At 35.7% G+C, this 24,250-nt stretch overlaps 1 protein-coding gene across 4 annotated transcripts in view; it reads right to left on the reverse strand.

The window, feature by feature from the left end:
• ABCA5 (ATP binding cassette subfamily A member 5) overlaps positions 1 to 24,250 on the reverse strand; it is a 126,435-nt gene that overhangs the window by 49,753 nt on the left and 52,432 nt on the right. For 3 of the 4 annotated variants that reach the window (XM_078066011.1, XM_078066012.1, XM_036075599.2), the window contains 8 exons: positions 12,652 to 12,768; positions 11,396 to 11,600; positions 8,909 to 9,070; positions 7,936 to 8,024; positions 5,998 to 6,227; positions 4,249 to 4,390; positions 2,936 to 3,124; positions 1,341 to 1,488 (listed from right to left, as the gene is read on the reverse strand). In XM_078066011.1, the coding sequence (XP_077922137.1) occupies positions 1,341 to 1,488; positions 2,936 to 3,124; positions 4,249 to 4,390; positions 5,998 to 6,227; positions 7,936 to 8,024; positions 8,909 to 9,070; positions 11,396 to 11,600; positions 12,652 to 12,753 (1,267 nt within the window). In that variant the 5' untranslated portion in view covers positions 12,754 to 12,768. Of the gene's footprint in view, positions 1 to 1,340; positions 1,489 to 2,935; positions 3,125 to 4,248; positions 4,391 to 5,997; positions 6,228 to 7,935; positions 8,025 to 8,908; positions 9,071 to 11,395; positions 11,601 to 12,651; positions 12,769 to 21,638; positions 21,860 to 24,250 lie in introns of those variants that run through there. The other variant, XM_078066013.1, reaches the window with a different exon arrangement.

The following is a 24,250-nucleotide window of genomic DNA, read 5'->3' on the forward strand; positions in this document are numbered from 1 at the left end:
TTAAACATCCACTCCTCTTCTAGATGGCCACATCTGATCTGATCCCAACTACAGAGAAGATCCTAACTGATCTAATCAGTATGTGGCACTCTCTGGTTTACTGCTCCAGCTGTAAGCACGTAACCAATCAGACAAAAGCAAAGATTTTAGGTGGGGGAGAGAGTCACCCTCCCTCTTCCCCTGGACATGAACAAAGAAGCTACCACCGCAGCCAAGAAGAGAGCAAACCTGCCAGACTCAGACACAGGTGGCCAAAGCATGGAGAAAGTGGGTCCCTGATGACACACAGTTGAGCAAGACAACCAACTCGGAGTCTATCCTATCTCTGGACTTCCTTTTAAGTAAAACAATCGATTTCCTACTTGTTTAAGCCAATTAAAACAGTTTTCTGTTAAGAATAACTAAAAACAATCTAACTGACATACTGGAGCTGTGTTCAAATAGGTAAATAGGATGAATACAGAATACAATACGGAGGGACAGAGTGAAAATAAGGGATTAAATATATAAAAGTATTGTGAAGGATATTAATACATAAGGAGTTTCTATTTAATGCACTAGGATATGCCCAGCGAGGTGATTCCTGAGCAGGTGAATAACTTGATTAAAGGGAATGGTGAAGTTTTAGATGGACTGAAGGCAGGGAATGAGAATAAAGGTATTACAATGGTGTAAACGAGTGCTGCCCAACCTCTCCCTCTGCAGCGATGGAAATCTCCTCCACCTGTACTGTACAATACGGTAATGGTCACATGTGGCCACTGAGCAGTCGGAAGGTGACTTGTGCTACCAAGGATATGGACTGTTAATTTAATTGGTTCTAATTAATTTAAATTTTAAAAGCCACTTGTGTCTAGTAGTTACCATATAAGTGCAGGTCTGAACACAGACAAAAGTATAATGAGGAACTCAAAGGGGAAAGTCAAGGGAGTGTTAGATATTTTAATAATATTTTGAATCTACAGGAGTTGGTTAGACATGCACAATAGATCAGGAGAATGGTAGGAGTTACGAATGACTTCATAGTTTTGTACCTTAGAGGATAAAATAGTGAAATACTTTAGCCAAGAAAGACTGACACAGGGAAGGACAGAGATAAATTCAGTTAGAGATTTAATGTTTTCAAAGCAAACTGCTCTCATTTTAACAGAATCTCCTTATGTTCACTAGTGGTTAAGATACAGGTACAAAATATACTTATTTAAAATTAAGTTAAAAGCTTGGACAACAAATATGACTTAGGGTACTGTGGCTAGAAAAAAAAATTTAAATTAAGTTGACTCTATGTGAGCAAAAAAACTAAAAATCTTTAAAGTAAAATCCAATAACTACCTGCATACCTGGAATGACTTGATCAAGATAGACAGCCAAGAGGACATAGAATATACTATTAAGTGCTAGCATGACAATAGTAATAATTAGAGGATATGGGCCTTCAGTCAAATTAGAAAATAAAGCACCTTCATTAAAATCTTCTAAGTGCATGACCTGAAAAATAGAAACACCAACTTTATTATATAAGAATGATAAAAATAACTAAAAGCTAACACTAGAGTTACTCATTATATCCAGATTGGTGGTAACCAAACTGGGCCTTTTAACAGATTAAACAATCTGCCAAATTAGTAGTATGAATTTACAAGGAAAACAACAGAAACTTTACCAAAATATAAGTTTATCACAACAATCCATTTCAATCTTTTTAATGTTATGTTTCTAAAACTAGTATATATCCACTCCTGGGGCTTCTAATTCTAAGGCAAGGACTATCAAATGAAATAACAATAAAGTATGCTGTTAATATTAACTGGTGCAAACAAATGGTCCACATGGAAGTCAAACAAATTAAGTATTACAGGATAAAATTATGATCAGCATCCTTTCAACGCTGAAAAGGGAGAGGGTATTCTGAATAATTAACACAACTATTATTACATTTTCATAGTAGATATATGTGAGAGAGCAGAAAGAAATATACTAGAGGCTGAGGCCTTATTTAGATCCCAGATCTGCCACTAGGTGAATAAACTTTAACCACACCACTCTGGATCTCAGTCTCCTCATCCATGAAATGAAGATGGGTTAAATAAACACGAAAGTCCCTCTCACAACCAACAAAACATGAATCTATAATTCTACCTCTCTAAGTGAAGGAGAACTCAGTGGACTCTTAAAATATATAAACAACAGTTCTTAGGTCCAACATAATTAAAACTTGTTTAACTCAATGCTCATAAACAATGTGCCTTAGATCTCACAAATCAGAATATTCTATCTAGTCAACATGAATCATCTCTTACATTAGTAATTACATTTTTTCTTTATACATTAACCAAATTTATGTTCTATTATATAAAGTAGTTTCTCTTAAGAATTTTTCCCTTAGAACCTGACTGCCCCTGTAAAGACTAATAAAAATCAAATAAAAACTAAAAATAAATAAATATATTATTTAGTTGAATGACAATCCCATGAACCCTAAAGCAATAAAATCCACTGAGTCTACTTATTTCACTAATACAGTCATGAAAATTTGTTTTGCTCCACACACAATTTTCTGCCAGGTACACATCCAAGATAAATTTACAAAAGTAGCAATGTAATCAGGCCATAGAGCAATCCAGATTACCTGATGCTTAAAACAACAACTTCTAACAAACTGAGTTATTGCAGTGAAATAGATTACTGAGACATACTGACACACAGAGTAGAAAACTTATAAACAGATCATATAAATGAAAAACTAGAAATGGAGAAAATGTAAATAACACCCAGATAAAATGTACTCCAGTATTCAAATAGCATTCCTTTCTCATGTGGACATTTTAAAATAATTTCTTTGCAAATCCAAGGTAGTATGCATTGTAGTATAACAGGCCGCATGGAACTGAAGAGAAAAAATATTTAGTGAAAGCAAGATAAATATATTACCTACCTGTGCAATACCAATCAAAAAAGTACACTGACAGAAAGGACTGAAAAGCCACACTAATGATTTGGGAAAACTTTCCATGAAGACTATCAAAAGGCCAACAAATCCAAAAGCCACAGTGACTAAAAATTCAACTATTCCCACATGTTTTGATTTTTTAAAAAGAGGTGTCAGCATTAAAGCAAAAAATATCTGTAAAATATAAATATTAAGGTTAATGCATTGTTCATATACATTGGTATGAAAATAAAATTAGTTCTGCTTGTGAAAAAACAAGTTATTTTCATTGGAAAATACATTCACTGAAATACTTTCTAAATGCTATCTATGGTATTTTATTTTCATGTAAGTCATGATAAATACATAACAAAATTTAAGATGACAAACATTAAAAACTACAATTTATATTTAGGCAAACATAATTACCTCTACACTATAGAAACCATAAGCAGTCATATGTTTCTGCAGTTAAATGTATACATATGTGAACAATAAACCAACCAGCTTTTAAACAGAGAACCTATCTTTGAAACTCAATGTGTTAATAAGATACAAAATCAGGTAACTGTATACAGAAGTCTGAGTTGTTTGTAAATTATCATGTTAAAGAGCAAGGGTGATCATCAAATATTTAACTGGTATAGCATGGGCACATAAGCCAATCAAAATGAAAACTGGAACCCCTGGAAACAAAGCCTGCATTCAGCCAATATACCCAATTCATGGCAACACTGCCCAAGGGCTGCATCTACAAAGGCATACCTTTATAAATCATCACCTTGTAACATACATTAACTTGAAATAGTCAGGATTTCATGAAAACAAAGGGTTTGAAAAAAGTCTAGTACTAGACCATCTTAATTATACACATAATTTGATTATATGAAGATAGTAAAAGACTCAGAAATTGTATGTGAAATACATTATATGAAAAAAAGTTAAATTTGAGACTATTTTGTACCTTTCCTGAAAATAACTTTAAAAATAAATACATTATTTAGTTGAATGACAATCCCATGAACCCTAAAGCAATAAAATCCACTGAGTCTACTTATTTCACTAATACAGTCATGAAAATTTGTTTTGCTCCACACACAATTTTCTGCCAGGTACACATCCAAGATAAATTTACAAAAGTAGCAATGTAACCAGGCCACAGAGCAATCCAGATTACCTGAGGTACAAAGATGCCACAAATAATTCATTTATCAGTAACCTAGTAACAAATCAACTGTAAGTTAACCAAAGATAATACTTTGCTATATTAATCAACTACTTTGACAGTTTTTTATTCCCATTCAAGTTAAAATACTCACAGACGATAACCCATACAGGAAAAAAAGTAGAAATATCACAATGCAGCTACTTTGAGGGAATAACGAAGAAGCTGTTGCAATGACTGCCATAAGAAGGGACATAAGAAAAATCAAGCTTGTATACAGAAGAACCCAGGAAAGCCTAAAATGAGAATATAAACACATTTATGGTTAAATGCATAGGCTTTAACAATTAAAAAATCATTTCAAACAAAACATCAGCTTTATTTTAGCAATTTTATTCTTAAAATCAAGTTTATTCTTTCCTGTGTATGCTCATTTACTGAAAATTAATGCTCTTATAACTAATTAAAAATACATTAGTTAAGTTAGAGATAAAAGTATAATCTGACATGAGATAAAACAGTGATTATCTTAAGAGTCAAAAAAAAAACTTTACAAATTAATAGCAATTCGTGACTAATTTAAATCTAATAGTCTCAAAAGTTTAATGGTGTACAACATTACTGATTTTCTTAAAATACAAAAGAGTTTAATGACAATTTTCTCATGGCCTGGGCTATAATTAAACCTCTGACAGCTTTTGGTACTTTAAAACAACACTAATCAACTAATCAACACAATCACTAATCAACAACATACTTACTACATGTAAGATCAAGATCAACAACGGACTCACTATATTTACTCAAAATTTCTTCCCAAATCAGAGTTCAATGGAATTGCTGCAGTACTCAGGTTTGTTTGTTTGTTTAATGTAAGCAGATCATGATTTAATGTGTGCTACCATAAAAGCACTGAAATAGAACTAAAAGATACCTACATTACCAAAACTGACTCCATCATTTTACAGAGGCAAAACTGAGGCACTAAGAAATTGATTTGCCTAAATGCTTCCAACTACCACTTCTTCACAAAGCACTTTAATAATTTAATGCAACTTAAAAACCAATCACTACTCAAATGACAGGAAAAAAAAAACATGCAAAGAAAATACATTATACACAATGACCCCATTATGTGAAGTGCCATTATTAAAGTGTTGTAATTAATTGCTACATTGGGCTAAATGGAATAAAATTTTGTAAAATGGACTATAATAGCAAATCACACGCACAGTATTAACTTTCCCCCCAAAGTGAGGTCAAAATAAATTTTCCTACTACACAGTGGGAAAAGTAAGGAAAATTCACTCAAAATTATTTATAAAAATGCATGTCTCTATAAAATCATCATTATGTAAAAATGATGACACATGAAAGCTCACTTGTGAAAACATTTTTCAAATTTGTTTCTCTATAAATTATTTTGTGTATTTTCATCTTAATTCACACAAATAACTTTTTTCCCACGTGGGGAAAATCCCATATACCACCTATGCGAACTTCAATCATTTTAATTAAATTTTTAATAACATGCATATGCTATGATACTGGGGGAAGACTATAACACACAATTAATTTCTAACTTTCCAAGATCTCAAATGTTCTATACACTGAAATACATAGAACACACCTCATCGATTAAGACAAAATGTGAAATAAAATTTAAACATAATATATCAATATCAGTTTTCCAAATCCCACTTCCCTTATGGTAAAAGAAGAAAAAAAAAGCCGAAATATTGCTAAAGCTTGTTGCCTAGTCTCATATTCCAAGACAAAGGTAATCATTGTAAGTAAACAGGATCAGCACCTCCTCAAATTGAGCAAATAACAAAATTACAACACTGAAGATCTTTATACTTAATTATTAATCACACTAAATAATAAACTTTTAATAACATACCAAAAGGCAGTATCATGAAGTCCCATTATCTTTAAAAACTCCTTTAACTTTTTCTCTTTCTCTGCTACGATATGAATTGCCAAAAAATATCCAAAAGGTGAAAACGCTATAACTAGGTATATTAAAATTACTCCTCGGGGAAAGGTATCTATCTCAACCACAGCAGTTTCTCCCATAATGACAGCTTTAGTTGACTCCAGTTCCTTCCAAAAGGAAACATTGGTCTTTAGCTAGAATTGGAAAATACAAATACAATCAATGAATTTAATTCTGATAGTGACCCCCAATAAAATGTGACAATTACAACCCCAAATTTAGTATGAACCCATTACAAATACAATCCTCAAAAACCACACCTGAAATGAAGTGACTGACCCCAATATCATGATATAGCATACATTATTGCTTTTATTCATTCTGGAAGCATACCATAAAGTCTGTAGTTGGGAAGTCTGTAAATTTTGAGGAAATAACTTGTCGAAGATAATTATATTGAATAATTATCATCTTAAGCAGACTATTATATACATCTTAACAAAAATATGCATTTATAAAATTGAGGAATTAAGGAATGATTATTAGTACCATGAAAGACTCTCTTTAAAAAAATCTTTTCAATAGTATGTCCTATTGTTTTAAAATCTATATATGCAGCATGTATAGACAGAATAATAAAACTTTATGCCATATGATACTTCTATCTTGTCTAAAATAAGATCTGGCTCTGTCTATCCATCCAGTGTGGTCTGGGCTGTGGATGGCTAAGGTCTTTGGCCAAAACACAAATAAGTAGTATAATACTCTCAATGTGATAGATCCTATATTTCACTGTCTTTACCTTAAACTTCTATATTATTGAATTTGGGTAATATTAATACATTTATACCATCTTGTAAGAGTATATAAGACAATCCTATACCTATCATTTGGTTCTTACAACAACCCTGTCAAGTAAAGCATTATGATTGTAGTCAGTTTACTACATAGCAGTCTAACAACTGAGATAGGTCTCCTATTCAAGGTCTCCTGTTCTTTTCTACTAAAATGTGAGACACTCAGTAAGGTCTAAGCATGTCTTTAGATTATAACAGTTATACACAATCCTAGTGGCAGTACAGTTTAAAACACAAACTTGGGAGCCAAAAAGCCATAGTGTGAATTAGCTTTGCCACTAATTAACTGAATTTTGGAAAGTCACTTGATCTTCCCGTGCTTCAGTTTCATTTTTAAATTGAGACAGTAATTGCACAAATCTCATATGGTTGCTACAAATTAAATGGATTCATATTAGTATATCACTTAGAAGCAATGCTTGGCAGGCACCTGGGTGGTTCAGTCAGTTAAGAGTCTGCCTTCAGCTCAGGTCATGATCCCAGGGTCCTGAGATCGAGCCCCACATTGGGCTCCCTGCTCCACAGGCAGCCTGCTTCTCCCTCTCTGTCTCTCATGAATAAATAAATAAAAACTTTAAAAAAAGAAAAGAAATGATGCTTGGCAAATAAGTTATAAATATTTATTATATAAAAATGAAATCTCCTACTATGATTAACATAATAAAAATTCTTACTTTCTTTAACTTATTTTTATTCAAGGGGAAAGTCTGTAAATATACATCTTTCATAAATATTACCCATGGTCAACACAGATACAACAAAACAGATATATGGAATGCTAAGTTCACATGTTTAGAAACCATCAAATAAAAGTGGGGTCTGAAAAATATTAAATCAGAAAACATGACTTCTTCCTCATCTTTTTTCTTAAATGAGCTGTAATATGTATTCTGTACATCTGACAGTAGACAAACCAAATCCTAACTGTAAAGACTTAGGGCATAATTGTTAAAATATGGTTTGGCGTTTTCTCTCTCTCAAATAAATAAAATCTTTAAAAAATATATATGGTTCGGCTTTATTTTATTTCCTTCATCATAGTTACCTGTATAATGGCAGCATCTATGGATGCTTGTAAAACTGTGAACCCTGAGGTCCAGTACTGAGCAGCCTCACATGATGTTGAACAGCCAGCTATGGGGACAAAATGTGAGACATAAGTATTTGCACAACATGTAAGTGCTTTCCTTTAAAGATAACATATGGAGGATTACTAAAGCAATATAATTAATCAATCTCCATAGGATCGAAGAATAAGCAATTGCCCTTTGAAGGCAAAGAATAGCACATTCCCGATTATTTATTTGAAATTTTTGAAATAAAAGAGTTACATAGAAAGAAATCAACTGTAAGCATGGTTATTTAAAATAAGTCACTTTTCTGTTTCAAGGTAAGTCACTCTACAGTGACTTAGTCAGATTCAAAGCACTTCCAGATGCCAGGACAAGTCCAGGTTAAGAGGACAGGAAGAAATAAAATTTTCTAAGGGCCTTTTGGAATCAAGTCACAAATACAGTACTCAGCATAAGGGACTTTAACACTGCTCAATAAATATTTGTGGTTGATAGTATCTCTTCAGAGGTTTAAGCACTGAAGGCTGTTTTCCATGATATAAACATAAAACTAATAAAGTTCATTGGTACAAGACCTTGAAATTTAAAGATACGTAGCACACCACATATGAAAAACAATTACATGGAGAAAAAAAATGCCGATTCAGAAAGTCATATAATTCAAAATAAAATTTTGCTGTTACTGTAATTAAAATATATACAAATGTATTAAAATTAAAATGGATGTTACATAACATATTTCATATTACATGTAGATGTAGACGGATATTTGTTTATACATATACATTTATGCTATACTTGACAGTTTTCTTCTCTTTTTTTTTCTCTTAACAAGTAAGTACAGTTGAAAATGCCAATGTTGGACCCCATCAAATTCTGCATATGAACTAAAAGCAGCAAAGATATGCATTTATTTGATTTACAAGATTATTTAAGGCTATTTACCTCTTGAATCCATATAAATAGAAGATACTGGAATTATATCAGGAAAAAAACGGAGTTCGTAGGACATGAAGTCTTTGAAAACCACACCCACAAAGTTGTTGGGCTTAGAAAGACTGGATACTAACAATTCTTTTTCATTTGCATATTCTTCAGTAATTATGACTGTAAAATATTGTAACAATAAAGTTAACTCACAAATTAAAAGTTTAGTACCAAACAACAGACCAAATTTAGCATGATATTTGATGAATATAGTATTTTATAAGCACTTCTGTGTTATTCTCTAACTTTCAAGAAAATAGAGCCATGAATATACTACATAATAATGAATAACAGTACAATTTCAGACACTATTTCTCAGCTGTCATCTGAGTACATAAATTATGTGTCTGTGTAACACATAAAAGTTATTAATATGATGAAGTTTAGCATAAACTTTATTATGCAGTATATGTAGTTCGTTTAACTATTTCAAAGTAACTTCTTGATAAGTGAATGGATATTTTATTTTCAAATATTTCTTCTGAAGAAGAAAATTCCATTATCCTTCTCAGAAACCAAATATGTACTCTGGTAACTAAGACACACTCTCCCTTGAATAAAAATTGCCATTTCAACCCCAGACTGCTTGTTCCTTTCCTAGAAGATATATGGAGAAAATAATCTCTGAGATTCCTTTCACATCAGATAATCCCAATTTTTTAACGTTTTCTTAGAGTTTTATTTACAAGCAACTAGTCTTCACTAAAGAAGTTTCAGGACATGTGGTGAAATAGAAGAACACAGGATTATGTGCTTAACTGTGTTATTTACTAGCTATGTGAGCAGAGATAAGCAATTTAATTCTCCAAACTTCAGTATCCTCATCCTTAATTCCTAGCTGATCACACTGGTTGATAAGATCAAATGCAATTACAAACATAAAAATGCTCTGTAAATTATAAAGTATTACTTCAATGTTAATTCATGATTTTCTGGACCTTTAAGTTGGACACAGATTGACCCGAATAAAGAGGGTGTTAGTTCAACATCTTACCAGTCATGTTACCATATATGGATGCATGTCCCACTTTCAGACAGTTCTGTGGTTAAAAAGACAGAACTTTTTAAAAAAAAAAATCTATATATAGGGGCGCCTGGGTGGCTCAGTCGTTAAGCGCTTGCCTTTGGCTCAGGTCATGATCCCTGGCTCCTGGGATCGAGCCCCGCATCAGGCTTCCTGCTCCGCGGGAAGCCTGCTTCTCCCTCTCCCACTCTCTCTGTTTGTGTTCCCTCTCTCACTGTGTATCTCTCTGTCAAATAAATAAAATCTTTTAAAAAAATCTCTATATATTTCTACTATTTTAGCATCTAAGTTAATACACACTGACTTGAGTTTCTTTGGTGTATATGCTTTCCTCTAACTCAGAATTACCAAAGAATTTTTTTCTCAACATTTCTGATCAGTTTTTTGAGCTAGCATGCTAAATGCTATGGCTATCCATGCTACTTGTGCTTAGGGAAACCAACAAACATATACCAATAAGATATTAAGTAGTAATAAGACGGAAGGAAACCAATAGGGGAAAAGTTATCTGGCTCCTGATTGTATAAGCATTATCTATTCAGTGATGCATTATCCAAAACTATGATGATACATACTAGAAGTTAATTAAAACTATCTGGTTATATAGGACAATATGTTAATTCGTTATTTTCAACAATTTAGCTATTCATTAAATTAATCATCATAGTAGAAATTGTCACTTTCTTTAGTTCTTATCTTAGGTTCTCTCACAGCCACTTCAGGCTCATTAGTATCAAATCACTTACACTGTTATCCAGTCTATTTCTTGTGAGAAGTACAAACTGAGTGAAATAGACTTAGGTACTTAGCCACAGTCCTAGTCTCCAAAGATAAGTACCACTTCTGTTTACACCTTATACCTCCATAAATAGGCATGGCAGTCTGAAATGATTACTGCTTTGTAATCTTTATACCTCTAGCTTCTTATTATATGAGTCAGAATCAAAATGAAATATGCCTCCAAATCTTTTATCCTGTACAAATGTGCTTATTTTATAAATGGTCTGATAATTAAATATAAAATATTAAGGGGCGCCTGGGTGGCTCAGTCAGTTAGGCGGCTGCCTTCAGCTCAGGTCATGATCCCAGGGTCCTGGGACTGAGTCCCACGTCGGGCTCCCTGCTCAGTGGGGAGCCTGCTTCTCCCTCTCCCTCTGCCTCTTCCCCCAGCTTGTGCGTGCTCTCTCTCTCTCAATCTCTCACTCTCTCAAATAAATAAATAAAATCTTTAAAATATATATATATATAAAATATTAAGACCTATGCAACATGCTTCAGCAGGACTGAATGATTTTAATAATTTTTATTAAACTGTATTTTGGTGAGGGGACATATCTTCAAGTGTTAAGAGTGTAATTTACTCAATAAAGCAAGCAGAAAAATACTGTTATAGATAGAATCCATATATAAGCTCACAATACCCTCAGGAAGGTGGTCAGTAGAAACTTTCTGCATGATGTTTCTTGTAATATTAGTCACTGGAGTATATCCCAGAATTAGGTTAGAGAGCACAGATTTGTCCATAGGGTTAAGTTCTATATCAGGGACTTCTTCGTATCTCTTATTTGGATGCATCATACTAATTAATATTAACCAAAATAAAAAAAATAGTGGAAAAAGAATTTCCTATAATAAAGGAGACAAACAAAATGGTTACAAAATATACCAATGGCAGCAAATATCATCAAGATCTCTAAGCAAACAATGTAATACTAAGGAAAAAACAGGAGGAATTTGGGTATCCTTTCTTAAGCACAAAAAGTAAAAGCAATTCTATCCTGAAAGAAATATTGTGTTGAGCATCTCACCTAACTCAACAGGAATATTAGACAAATTTTCCTTTATATTCAGTTTCACTGAAATACTTTAAAATTCAAGTCACATAATAAATTAAAATGACATAAACACTAATATTTAAAGATCTCAGATTACTAAATGTAAAATATAATAATAAATTTACTTATATATAACATTATTTAAATTAACTTACCAAACAGCCCTATTAGGGCTCACCATAAAAATGTCTTTATTCAAATCTAATTTAAAACTCATGCCTTAATTATACCTAAATGTCTACTGTTAAAACTATACTCTGTTAAATCGAATAATCAGTTTTAACAGGGATGAACTCTCACTGTTTCACCCTGCTGTTTAACTGTTATGCTGGCTTCAGAAAAGGAACAATGTATTTTCAGCCTTTAGAATTATTAACTGGCTAGCCAGAGTTATTACTTTCTTTTATCTTTTAAAGTAATGTACATTTGTTGAGAACAAATATGTGACATAATTTTAGTAATCTTGGGTAATTCAATCCAGAGTCCAGAAGATGGGAAGTCATGGGGAATAAACTGTGGAAAAATGTTCCAAAGTTTTCTGTGGAATTTTTTTAAATTCCATGAAACCTGGGAAATACATGTCTAAAAGTTCAAACTTAAGCACTGATATCAGAAATTAACTAAATTTAGGAATCTTTATTAAAATTTTTAACATTCCGAAAGCTTTAGATAATTTAGGTACTTTTCTATACTGACACAAGTTTTACTTCCCAAGCATATTAGAGAGACCTAATACCATAAAATTATAATAAAAATGTATCCAGAAAAATAAACCCTCTCTTGATGATGGAACATGTCAGTGCAAAAACTGCAATAAGGCATAAGAAAGTCATTTAATTTACCTGAACACTACTTTTTTTAGTCCTGCATTTGATTAGGTAATTCTTCAGTAGGAGTGTTCTGGTCTGTCTCCAAACTCCCACCTCCCTAATTGCAGTAGCCATGTTTTCTGGATCAGTCTGTTAAAAGAGTAGATGAAAAAAACTGGAACCACACAGTCAAGCACATGCCATTTAATAGCAAAACAAACAGATGTTTCAGTCTCAGGTTAGATGGAATTAAGCATACTCCAAGCTGTCTCTCCTATCTGGACAGAATACACGGAACAGCAATTTGAAGACTCTGAAAAGTAAATCGCATGTGAAACAAGAGGGAACCAGAATTCAAAATCCCCACAACCAACAGTGAGCTCACCACTTTTTCTCTCTTCATATCCCCCAAACTGAATGCCCTGGAAGTAGGCACTGGGGCAGAGAAACCAAGGTCCAAAAGCTCTCTAGTTCTGGCTTGAGAATTCGGAAAGGAAAATTTACTCAGGGAGAATAGGAAAATACCCCAACTTTTTTTCTTTTCTACATTCTCCTATGCCCCATCTCCAAGCAATCACCTGATAGCAGTGTCAGACTGCAGTAATGAAAGCTTAATGCAGCCCCAACTCTGAGGCTTCTCTCCAGTAAGTGGAGCTATAGCTCCAAAAGGGTAGAACCAAATCCCAAGGCGTTCTCGTTCTCCTACCACTGGGCCCTGGATGTGGTGGATGCAGATGCACAAGTATGTGGCCCAATGGGGCAAATAAACCTAGCATTCTGGCTGTAGGATGGAAATGAGAAGCCATAGGGAATCCAAAAGTAGTAGGGAGAGCAAATAAAAAGAAGAGCTCAGGAAAGCAACATATAAAGTTGTTTATTAACTCCTGGACTAACCCCCAAGCCGGGCACACATGGATCTAATCCTATTCTGTGTACCAAAGACCTGAGGAACTGAACTAAAAGCCAGACTACTGCCCAGATCCAGACTGATCATCAGGTGGCATACAAGGACAGATCCAAACTACTACAAGGGCTTTTGAAAACTAAACTGAAATCAGAACCACAGCTCAAAGAATGCAGATGAAACCTGTGACCTGAACCTAACCAGGCTGACCAGCATGCTAGAAGAAATTATCAACACCCTCCGTATAATCAAAACAAAGCCCAGTCTCATACAATCCAAAGCAACTCAGCAAAAGAAGTGGGTGGAAAATATCAACTCTATTAAGAAAAGAAAAATCAACAGATGCCAATGCCAAGATGACAAATTTTGGAATATTCAGACAAAAACTTTAAAGTAGATATTTAAAAAGTGTTCCAGCAAACAACAGCAAGCACTCTTAAAAACAATGAAAAATAAAAAAATCTCAGCAAAGAAACAAGACATAAAGTAGCACCAAATAGAAACTTTAGAACAGGGGCACCTGGGTGGCTCAGTCCTTAAGCGTCTGTCTTCGGCTCAGTTCATGATCCCAGGGTCCTGGGATCAAGCCCCACGTGGGGCTCCCTGCTCAGCGGGGAGTTGCTTCTTCCTTTCCCTCTGCTGCTCTCCCTGTTCATTCTCTCTCTCTCTCACTCAAATAAATAAATAAAATCTTTAAAAAAAAAAAAAAACTTTAGAACAGAAAAACACAGTAACAAATAAATAAAACCCATGGAATGGGCTCAACAGTAGAATGGAGATAATAGAAAAAGTCAGTGAATTTCATAGACTAATAGAAGTTATCCAGTCTGAACCACAGAGAGAAAATAGGTTTTTTAAAAAATTACAGTGTCTTAGAGAACCATGGACAATAACAAAAGTCTAACATTCAAATTATCAGAGTTCCAGAAAGGAGAGAAGAAAGAGTGTTAATGATGAAAAATACTTTGGGCAAGAGATAAAAATCTGCAAGTTCCAAGAGGCTTAGTGAATCCCAAACAGTATAAATCAAAGGAAATCCATATCCATACACATCATAATCAAACCATTAAAAATTAAAGACAGTAAAAAATCTTGAAAGCAGTCACAGAACCATGCATTTCCTATAGAGGAATAATGACTTGAAGGAGAGCAGATCTCTCCTAAGAAACTCTATGGCAAAACTGGAATACTTATACACTGCTGGTGGGAGTGCTGGTTCAACTACTGAGGAAAACAGTTTGTCAGCTCCCCAGAAAGTTAAACATAGAATTACCATATCACCCCACTATTCCCCTTCTAGATATATACCCAAAGGAACACTTCTAGGTATATACCCCAAAATGCAAGTGCATGTTCACGCAGGTTCATAACAGCCCTATTCATAATTGCCAAAGGTAGAAACAGCCCAGATGTCCATAAACAGATGAATGGATAAATGAATTGTGATGTATACACACAATTAAATATTATTCAGCCATAAAAAGGAATGAAATACTGACATATGCTATGACAAGGATGAACCTCCAAAACATTATGCTATGTGAAAGAAGCCAGACACAAAGATCAAATATTAGGTGATTCTGTTTATATGAAATTTCCAGAATATATAAAGCCATAGAAATGAAATGAAATGGAGATTAATGGTTGCCAGAGGCTGGGGAGAGAATAGAGAGAAACTGCTTAATGAGTAAGGGGTTTTACTTTGAAGTGATGGAAACAAATTTCACCTTAATTTTTTTTTTAAACAGTATGACCTAAGGATGCCTGGGTGGCTCTGTTGGTTAAGCATCTGACTTCAGCTCCGGTCAGGATCTCAGGGTCCTAGGACTGAGCCCCAAGGCTGGCTCCTTGCTCAATGCGGAGTCTGCTTGTCTCTCTGCCCCTTCCCTAGCTCATGCTCTCCCTCAAATAAATAAAATCTTTAAAAACAAAAACAGTATGACCTAAATCATTGTCACAGGTCCAGTATCCCTCTTCCAGCCTAACTTTACCCTTTGAAGGTCCCTGGAGCTCTTTCTGCCAGTGGACCTCTGTTGGAGCTACCTCAATTTTTCAAAGAGGTTATAGTAAAGCTGAACCTAAGAGAAGTGGCCAGAGTTTCAACTGCTATCTCTGTGGTCCTTATTCCAATTTGCTTACCCCAGTAACCTAGAATCTCTACACACCAAAGGGTACTGAGAGGGCAGCTTGAAAGAGACAACAAAAAAGTCCTGTTAGGCCATTTTCTAGAACATTAATTGTTGCCTTGTTGTATATAAACCTATTTGATAGGGGCCACTGGTGTGACTTCCCTCCAAAACAAGAACAATCCATTCCAAGCTGGCTGACCATCTCCACCTAGATAAAAAAAAGCAGGTAACTTTTTAGAGGCAGCTCGTCTTACTCAAAAAAGTAAATATAAATTAAGTTTGGATTAAATAAATATCCTTTTTATGTGCACAAAGACAAGAGAGATTTTTTTAACAATGGAATTATGGACAACTTTTACTTTCTTTGTGCTTTTTTTTCCATTTTCTCAATTTTCCTATTAATATGTGTTACTTATGTACTAAAAAAATTATAGTGGTGCCTGGCTGGCTCAGTCAGAAAAACATGCAACTCTTGATCTCAAGGTTGGTAGTTCAAGCCCCACACTGGGTGTAGAGATTACTTAAAAATAAAAAATCTTTAAAAAAATTACACAATTAGACATACTGTAAAAAATATTAAATAAGTACATTAAAAACAGAACTAATAAAGCAGTCAAGAATGGAGGATACAGGGGCGCCTGGGTGGCTCAGTCGTTAAGCGGCTGCCTTCGGCTCAGGTCATGATCGCAGGGTCCTGGGATCGAGCCCCGCATCGGGCTCCCTGCTCCACGGGAAGCCTGCTTCTCCCTCTCCCACTCCCACTGCTTGTGTTCCCTCTCTCGTGTCTCTCTCTGTCAAATAAATAAATAAAATCTTTAAAAAAAAAAAAAAAAAAAAAGAATGGAGGATACATTAAAAATAAATTCTTCCAACAGGCTCATTAATGTTATATTAGATTCTGTAAAGAACTGATAATCATCTCTAGGCCAAAAAGAAGAAACAAACAAAAAAAGAAAAACTACACTCATTCCAGGATGATTTACTACAACACAAACAGAAACATTAACCAGTACAGCAAGAACATTCTCATTATCTGCTGAAACACACTGATTTAGTGGGCACCAATGAATTATTCATTCAAATTGAATGCTGCATGCTTAAAGTCTTCATTTTTAGAAAACAGGCTCCTCATAAAGTTGCTGATGGACTCACAAATATTTTTCTTCCTTGAGAACTGCTCCCTGAACTCAGGGTTTTGTCTTTAACAGGCTTGTCTGAAGTTCATGAACATTTGCACCTACCCTACCACTAGGTTAGGGCTTTTTACAGCAAAACTTACTTCTACCCTCTGATGTGGGAAACAAAGGCAGAAGGAAATGTAGATAAAATTAAATGTCCGTATAACCTGCAGCTCAATGACAAATAACTCGAGGCAGGCAGAGCACAACGTTCCTCCAGGAAGCTCCCACCTGTCTTAGCATTAATGCCTTGGGTAGAGGGAAAAACTACCTCAGATTAACAGCCAGGCCTCCACTATCCTGAGAGCCTTCTTTAGCATATGAAAATCCTTTTGAAACTTCCCTTTGTCTTTACTTCCCCCAACCCCAAGTATACAATCAGTTGCCCCTCACAATCACAGATCAGCGGGTCCTGCCCGTGGGTCCTGTCCCCATGCTTTAATAAAACCACCTTTTGCACCAAAGACATCTCAAGAATTCTTTCCTGGCCATCAGCTCTGGACCCCAACACTACTCCAAAAACACATACCCTCCACCCTCCCACCATGCCAAGAGACACACAAACCATTGCCATCCCCACCACTACCACCTCTACGGCTGGAAGCATGGAATTTTTAACTAGGTAAGATCCAGAGACTGGGAGTCACATAAACAGTTACATTAATGGAAACATCTAAGAAAGAAAACTCAGGGGCGCCTGGTTGCTCAGTGGGAAAAGCACGCAACTCACTGAGTTTGAGCCCAATGTTAGGCATTGAGCTTACATTAAAAAAAAAAAAAAAAGTTCATGCACTTCATGTACTCTTGGCACTATGCTTTCCCCTAAAGTATGATACCTCCTGGGCCCAAAACTTGGTTTTTCTTTCTTAGAGTATGTGAAATGCCCTATTATCCACCCAATATATTTTATTTTCACATAAGCTAGCCAGAATCAGATTCTGTTCTTCACAACCAAAAACACTTAACTAATATAACAGTATAATGTGTTCTTAAGTCCATAGTTAAACTATTCATAAGGACAAGAGTGATTTTCAAAGTGAGCATGATAAGGGGAATGTTAAAAATCTGTCTACCTCCCCTCCCTACTAAGTGAAGAATTCCACTGATACTATTGGGAATGCCTAAGGGCAGATAAAAAGTTGAGCACCACTAAATGATGTAGAGTTCTTCAAGTTACTTTAAAATAATATTAACAGGGTAATGTTTCTATAGAAGAGAACACACAGTAACTAATCAAAGAAGTCACTTCGGTGTCTATCCAATTCTCAGTTTTACATCCTTTCCTCCAAAGCACAAAATCCCTCTAAGTAAAAGGTGCTTTCACGCCGTTTCCCTTCTGCTCCTGAGCTCTCTATTCCTTAGGTAGATTTTTCTGTCCTCATCCTTTTCCTTAGTCAAATCGTGCTGCATTAAGTTGTACCCAGGTCTCCCAGGTCTCTCTCCTACTTATTGGCTAGATAATCTAATCAATCTGATGCTGAGTTGATCCATTATCATCTGTCATCCCTCTCCACCAAAAAAGATTCAAAATCAAAGCAAACATAAATGGAGCTAACAGCTGTTTTAATATTTGACACTTTGATACTTTAAAAAGATTTCTATTTTGAATTAAAATAATACCTTTTTAACAAGAGGTTAACTTATCAGGTAAAATCCCAACCTTACTTCTTCATCTACTTCCCTGTGGAAGAGTCGGAGTCTGTATTTAAATTGAGAGGCAGTGCAAGCCCATAGGTGGCTGATGACTTCCAGCAGGCTGGCACTACTCTCCCCTGCCCCAGCACACACACAATCAAAGAACAACAGGCCATAGTAAATCCAAGCAGCATCTTCAGACATGCTGAAAGAAACTGGAATCAGTAAGCATTTACATAAAAACAATACCAAGAGGAGACACCAACCAAAGTCTAAAATCCCAACAACAAATAATGCAGTATAAGAGTATGACCTCCGGAAGCAAACCAATTAAAACATGAATCCAGCCTCTGCCACTTACTAGCCTTGAGACTCTGGGAAAGTTATTTAACTTTTCTATGTTTAAGTTTTCTCATCTGTAAGTGAAATAATAATAGTATCCACTTCTTTGGCTTATTAGAATAACTAAAAGAATTAACACATGTAAATTGAAACATAAAAATGGTGTCTGGTACATGGCAAGTAATTATACACGTTGAAAATCAGTATAACTAATATCCTCAAAAGGATAACAAAGAATATCATATCCATGAAACAAAAACAAGGCAATTAAAAAAACACTACCTGGAACCTGGAAATGAAGCAGACTGATAGAAATAAAATTCTCAGTAGATGGGGTGAACAGCATCTGAAGCAAATCAGTGAGTTAGAAAGAACGCTGAGTAAGGAAATCTCCCAGAATGGATGGTAAAAGTGCAAAAAGCCAAAAACGATTAAGAAATCTGTTATAAAATTATAAAGAAGGATCAGTATGACTGACTGTAGAGAGCAAGGAGTCACCCGTGTCATGCGGGGCCTGTGTCAAACAAGAGCACAATCAATTAAGGGTACTGCAGCTACGAGATCACCATGATCAGCATCAGCTGATGACACTCCAGAATTGGTAACAAGCAGAAGCAGAGGAGGTCTGCGGGGCCCAAGACTGATTAAATCCCTTTAAAAAGGGAGGATTTTTGCAGCAAACTGTCAGACTCTTCAGACCTGACCCCTTTATGTCTGACCACTTAAAAAAGACAGCTGCTGCCGAAGGCTCTGTCCAACTGATCTCCGAAGGGAACCGAGATTCTTCACTGCTCAAACACAGTTAGCAGTAAGTGCGAAGAGCTGACCAGGACGGCGGATGCCTTATCTCAACCATGAGCCTACACACTGACTGCGTTTGGTTCGTTAACCTCCTACCCTCTGTGTTATCTTGTTTGCTGTGTGACTTGCCTTATGTTCTGCTTTGTGTGCTGAGTAAGAAGCCAAGTTAATCACATGGTGAAATGTCATGGAGTTTGGAATCCTGTAACCGCCTTATAATAATGTTAACCTTGGGCGCCTGGGTGGCTCAGTTGGTTGAGCGACTGCCTTCGGCTCAGGTCATGATCCTGGAGTCCCGGGATCGAGTCCCACATCGGGCTCCCTGCTCAGCAGGGAGTCTGCTTCTCCCTCTGACCCTCCTCCCTCTCATGCTCTCTGTCTCTCATTCTCTCTCTCTCAAATAAATAAAATCTTAAAAAAAAAAAAAATAATAATGTTAACCTTGCTTTATGACTGAATAAAGCTGACATTGTGGAAAGACGCAGCTTGGTGTGTACACCTTCATAGTGTGTTCATGACACTGACCTAAACAAAGTAACGTTTCTTATACTTACAAGCTCTAGTCTAATCATGCGAAAATGTTAAATTTCAATAACCCTGAATTTCTATCTATTCAACTTATTAAAAATCTTAAAGAAGAAAACCCAATTGGCTGCTTGTTTCCTTTGTGACATGTAACACCTGGTTTGGCTGTTTAAAAAAAATGAAACATTCTTTAAAAAAAATTTTTTTTTTATTTGACAGAGAGAGACGCAGCGAGAGAGGGAACACAAGCAGGGGGAGCGGGAGAGGGAGAAGCAGGCTTCCGGCTGAGCAGGGAGCCAGATGCAGGGCTCGAACCCAGGACTCTGGGATCGTGACCTGAGCCGAAGGCAGATGCTTAACGACTGAGCCACCCAGGCACCCCAAAATGAAACATTCTTAACATCGATTTTTCACAAACTTTTTAGTTTAATGTTCATCTAAACAGCAATTTCAAAGCTATAGTCAGGTTTTTGTAAACAGACACAACAATGGATCTATTTGTCCTCACCCCCACAGCCCACAGTGTCTAAGCAAGCCCAAAGGAAAGGGGCCATGGGGATAAACCAGGCAACGTCTGCTCTGCATAGTAATGTGAAGTACTAACTCTACTTTAAAAGATTCCTTGCAAATTATGGGTGTTTGGGAAAATATTTTGCTTCCTCTTCCAGTGTTGAGACCATATTGGCTCTGAGAATGTTTGCCCTTTGGGAAGAAGACAGAAAAAGAATAAAAAGGGGGTGCCTGAGACTCACACTGGTAGGGTAAACACAGAAGTCCCTTCTCAGCCTCATCCCCCCACTCTTCTATAGGGTTTCAAATGGGAAATTAGAGTGAAGGAAAGATGTGGGAAGGCAGTGCTTTCTATACTGAAGCCAAAGAGAAAGAGATGATATCTGAGATGAGACCAACTCCTATGCGTGGGTGAATGAGGCTTCCTGAAAGAAAGGAGATCCATCCAGCAGAGGGGACATGAAAGTGGTGCTTCTGACAGACGTGTGTAACTGAAACAAGGCTGCAAAGTTAGAAATGAGGTGTGGCCAGTGAGGGGACAACTGTGAAGACTTTAACTTGTCATGTGCCTTCTCCTAAACCGTAAGAAATGCCATATTTAGCACAGGGCTCTAAATGTCTTCTTTATGCACTCTAATTCTCTTTAATTATCTCAAGCTTTATAGCCTTATAAAGGCATTCAAAAGAACAAAAGGAAAAGGCAAGAAAAGATGCTTAGCCAGCCCCACACTTGACACTGTAAGTGGGAACAGGATCTCACATCCAGGAGTTCACTCACTCGGGACAGAGTTCATGAAAGCCACGGGAGAGCTGTGAATGGAAGAAAGGACTACACAACATCAAAGGAGCTTTTTGAGTAGACAACACATAGGACTTTCTCTTTTGCAGCATATACTAGAAGAGGATCCTTGAAAGCACAGGCTAAGAACTGAAATACAATAAAACTTCTAATGGCATATTTTTAACAAATCATACTTTTTGGAAAACTTATAATACCTGATATAGTTCCAGGGCAAAGACGTACCAGACCAGTATCTTTAAAACTGTCTAACAGGGGCGCCTGGGTGGCTCAGTTGTTAAGCGTCTGCCTTCGGCTCAGGTCATGATTCCAGGGTCCTGGGATCGAGCCCCACATCGGGCTCCCTGCTCCTTGGGAAGCCTGCTTCTCCTTCTCCTACTCCCCCTGCTTGTGTTCCCTCTCTCGCTGTCTCTCTCTCTGTCAAATAAATGAATAAAATCTTTAAAAAAAATAAAAAATAAAATAAAATAAAACTGTCCAACAAAGCCAATTCTTAAAACAATGCTAAAAGCAATGACAGACACACAGAGTACACAATTATTCTTAAACATTTTACGTTACTTTCCATTGCTCCACAGCATACCTGGGGAATGCATTAAGTTTGCTGTAGAGCTTTTAAATAAAAATTAGATCTGTTTTAAACAACTAATATCACTAAAGGTTTAATCAAATATTTAACTTTCCTAGATAAAAACAATTCATACTAAATCTATAAATTGCAGGAAAATTCAAAGCCCACTAAAGCTCATCTTCCTTTTCTAATGTATTGATAATTAAGACTAGAAGTGATATAATCCAGTATTCAATATCAAATATTCATTTATTTGTTTATTAAAGAAATATTGATTACTACATTATACCTGCTGTGAAATATATTTTACCCTTCTCAAAGCAATAAAAAAAAGTGCAGGACTGTTAGAAATAATTGTTAGAAATTATTTGGAATGTATTAGTTTTATTTCTGAGAGAAATGAATCAAGATTATATCCTATAAAATAAAGAAATTGAGTTGTCCTGGTAAGAGATGTGGTCAGTCACCTTTTTAGCAAGCTTCAAAGGTTTTTGGAAAGGCTCTTTGCTGAAAATGTTCCCCATCTCCAACAGATAACTGTCTGAGGTTACTCCTAGTCCACCAAGCAAAGATGATTAACACTACTTTCTTCCACTTCCATATCCAATCAATAAACTAACTGCAGTTACCATACTGTGTCCTCATCATTATTTGTTTACATGTCTTAATCTTGAACTTGACCATGAGATTCTTGACCAAAAAAGACTGCTTTATCTTTGCTTCTCTACCACCAATGGTAATATTATAACCAGTATCTTCTTACTGCAAATTCCTTTATTAAAGGGCTTGCTAAGAATCCTTATAGATCAAAGGTCTGCCAACTACAATGAAGGAGGTAGGAGCTAAATCCAGAGCAGAGCCTGTTTTGTACAGCCCATGAGTTAAGAGTGTTCTTCACATTATTAAATGGCCGGGGGAGGGGGAAATCAAAGAATAAATACTTGTGACATGTAAAAATTACATGAAATTCATATTTCATGACTATAAATAAAGTGTTATTCAAATACTGCCATGCTCACCCGTTTCTGTATTATGATTGCTTTTGTGCTCCAATAGCAGAGTTAATTGATAGAGACCATACAGTCCACAAAACCTAAAATATTTACTATCTAGCTCTTTACAGAAAGTTTGCTGACCCCTGTCACAGATTAAAGGAGGGAGAAAGAAGAAAAGTGGCACATTCATTTAACACTTACTAAGAAATTTATGCATCAAACATAATGGGAAAAAATAGACACTGTCAATGACTTTGCAGATAGATAAAATTTAATATAATGTATTAAGTCCAATTGGGGAAAGAATGGAATGGAAATTTCAGGCAAAGAAAAAAGAAGGGGAAAGCTAGAATCCAAAAGGGCTTGACTTGTATAAGGAACAGGGATTCCTGTGATGTGGCCGAAGCGTGGGCAAAGTGAACTAGGGCAAAGGGGCAGGTGTATCGCGCTAGATGACACTGAAAAGACAGGCTCTGGAGATGGGTTGTGAAACACCCAGTACGCAAAATTAGATTAGACACCTTCACTTTGTGCACCCACATAGAGCACCCTCTATTTCCTCTACTTTGCTTTTCATACCTAAGAATAATTGTTTAATTGCCTAGCAATCATGTATTTCACTAGTGCATTCACTCTCCCAATCCCCAAACCACTCCTACCAGCAGCATCACACTCAGATTAAAACCTTGATTCCTACTTCACTGAAAAAACTGAAGCAATCAGAAGAAATTTCCAAATGTCCCACTATCCTTCCTTTCCTTCCACCTGCAACTATGCCTACGATAACGCTAAGTATTTCAACAATATTCCATTTCTGGCTAACCTGATAACTGTTTCGTTAAAAATCTGAACCATAAAAGCTTAAACAGAATCTGATATTTAAGGTTTATTTTTTGGAAGAGGTTAAGAATATATTTGACAGATGCCTTGAAAGAAATTCCTGCCAAATTACATCACTGGTTTCTCAACTAATAAAAGCACCATAAAATTTAACTTAACAGAGGGTAAATCATTAAATACTCCCTTCTTCTCATGTTTTAAAATTTACTGAAGGTAATATAATAATAAAACAAAATACTGTCAACATGACTTAACCTGAATTTTATGACAGTATTTTTCTGTTGTTGAACGGGAAAACAACAATGCAATGGTGCCCACATAACCAGTTATCCCATCCCTTCTCTAACATATAATAGGTTCCTAAAAGCCTGAGCTCACAACTATTTTAATCCAATTAATTTGC

This window comes from Halichoerus grypus, chromosome 2 (genome assembly GCF_964656455.1).
Source record: "Halichoerus grypus chromosome 2, mHalGry1.hap1.1, whole genome shotgun sequence".
Classification (NCBI taxonomy): domain Eukaryota; kingdom Metazoa; phylum Chordata; class Mammalia; order Carnivora; family Phocidae; genus Halichoerus; species Halichoerus grypus.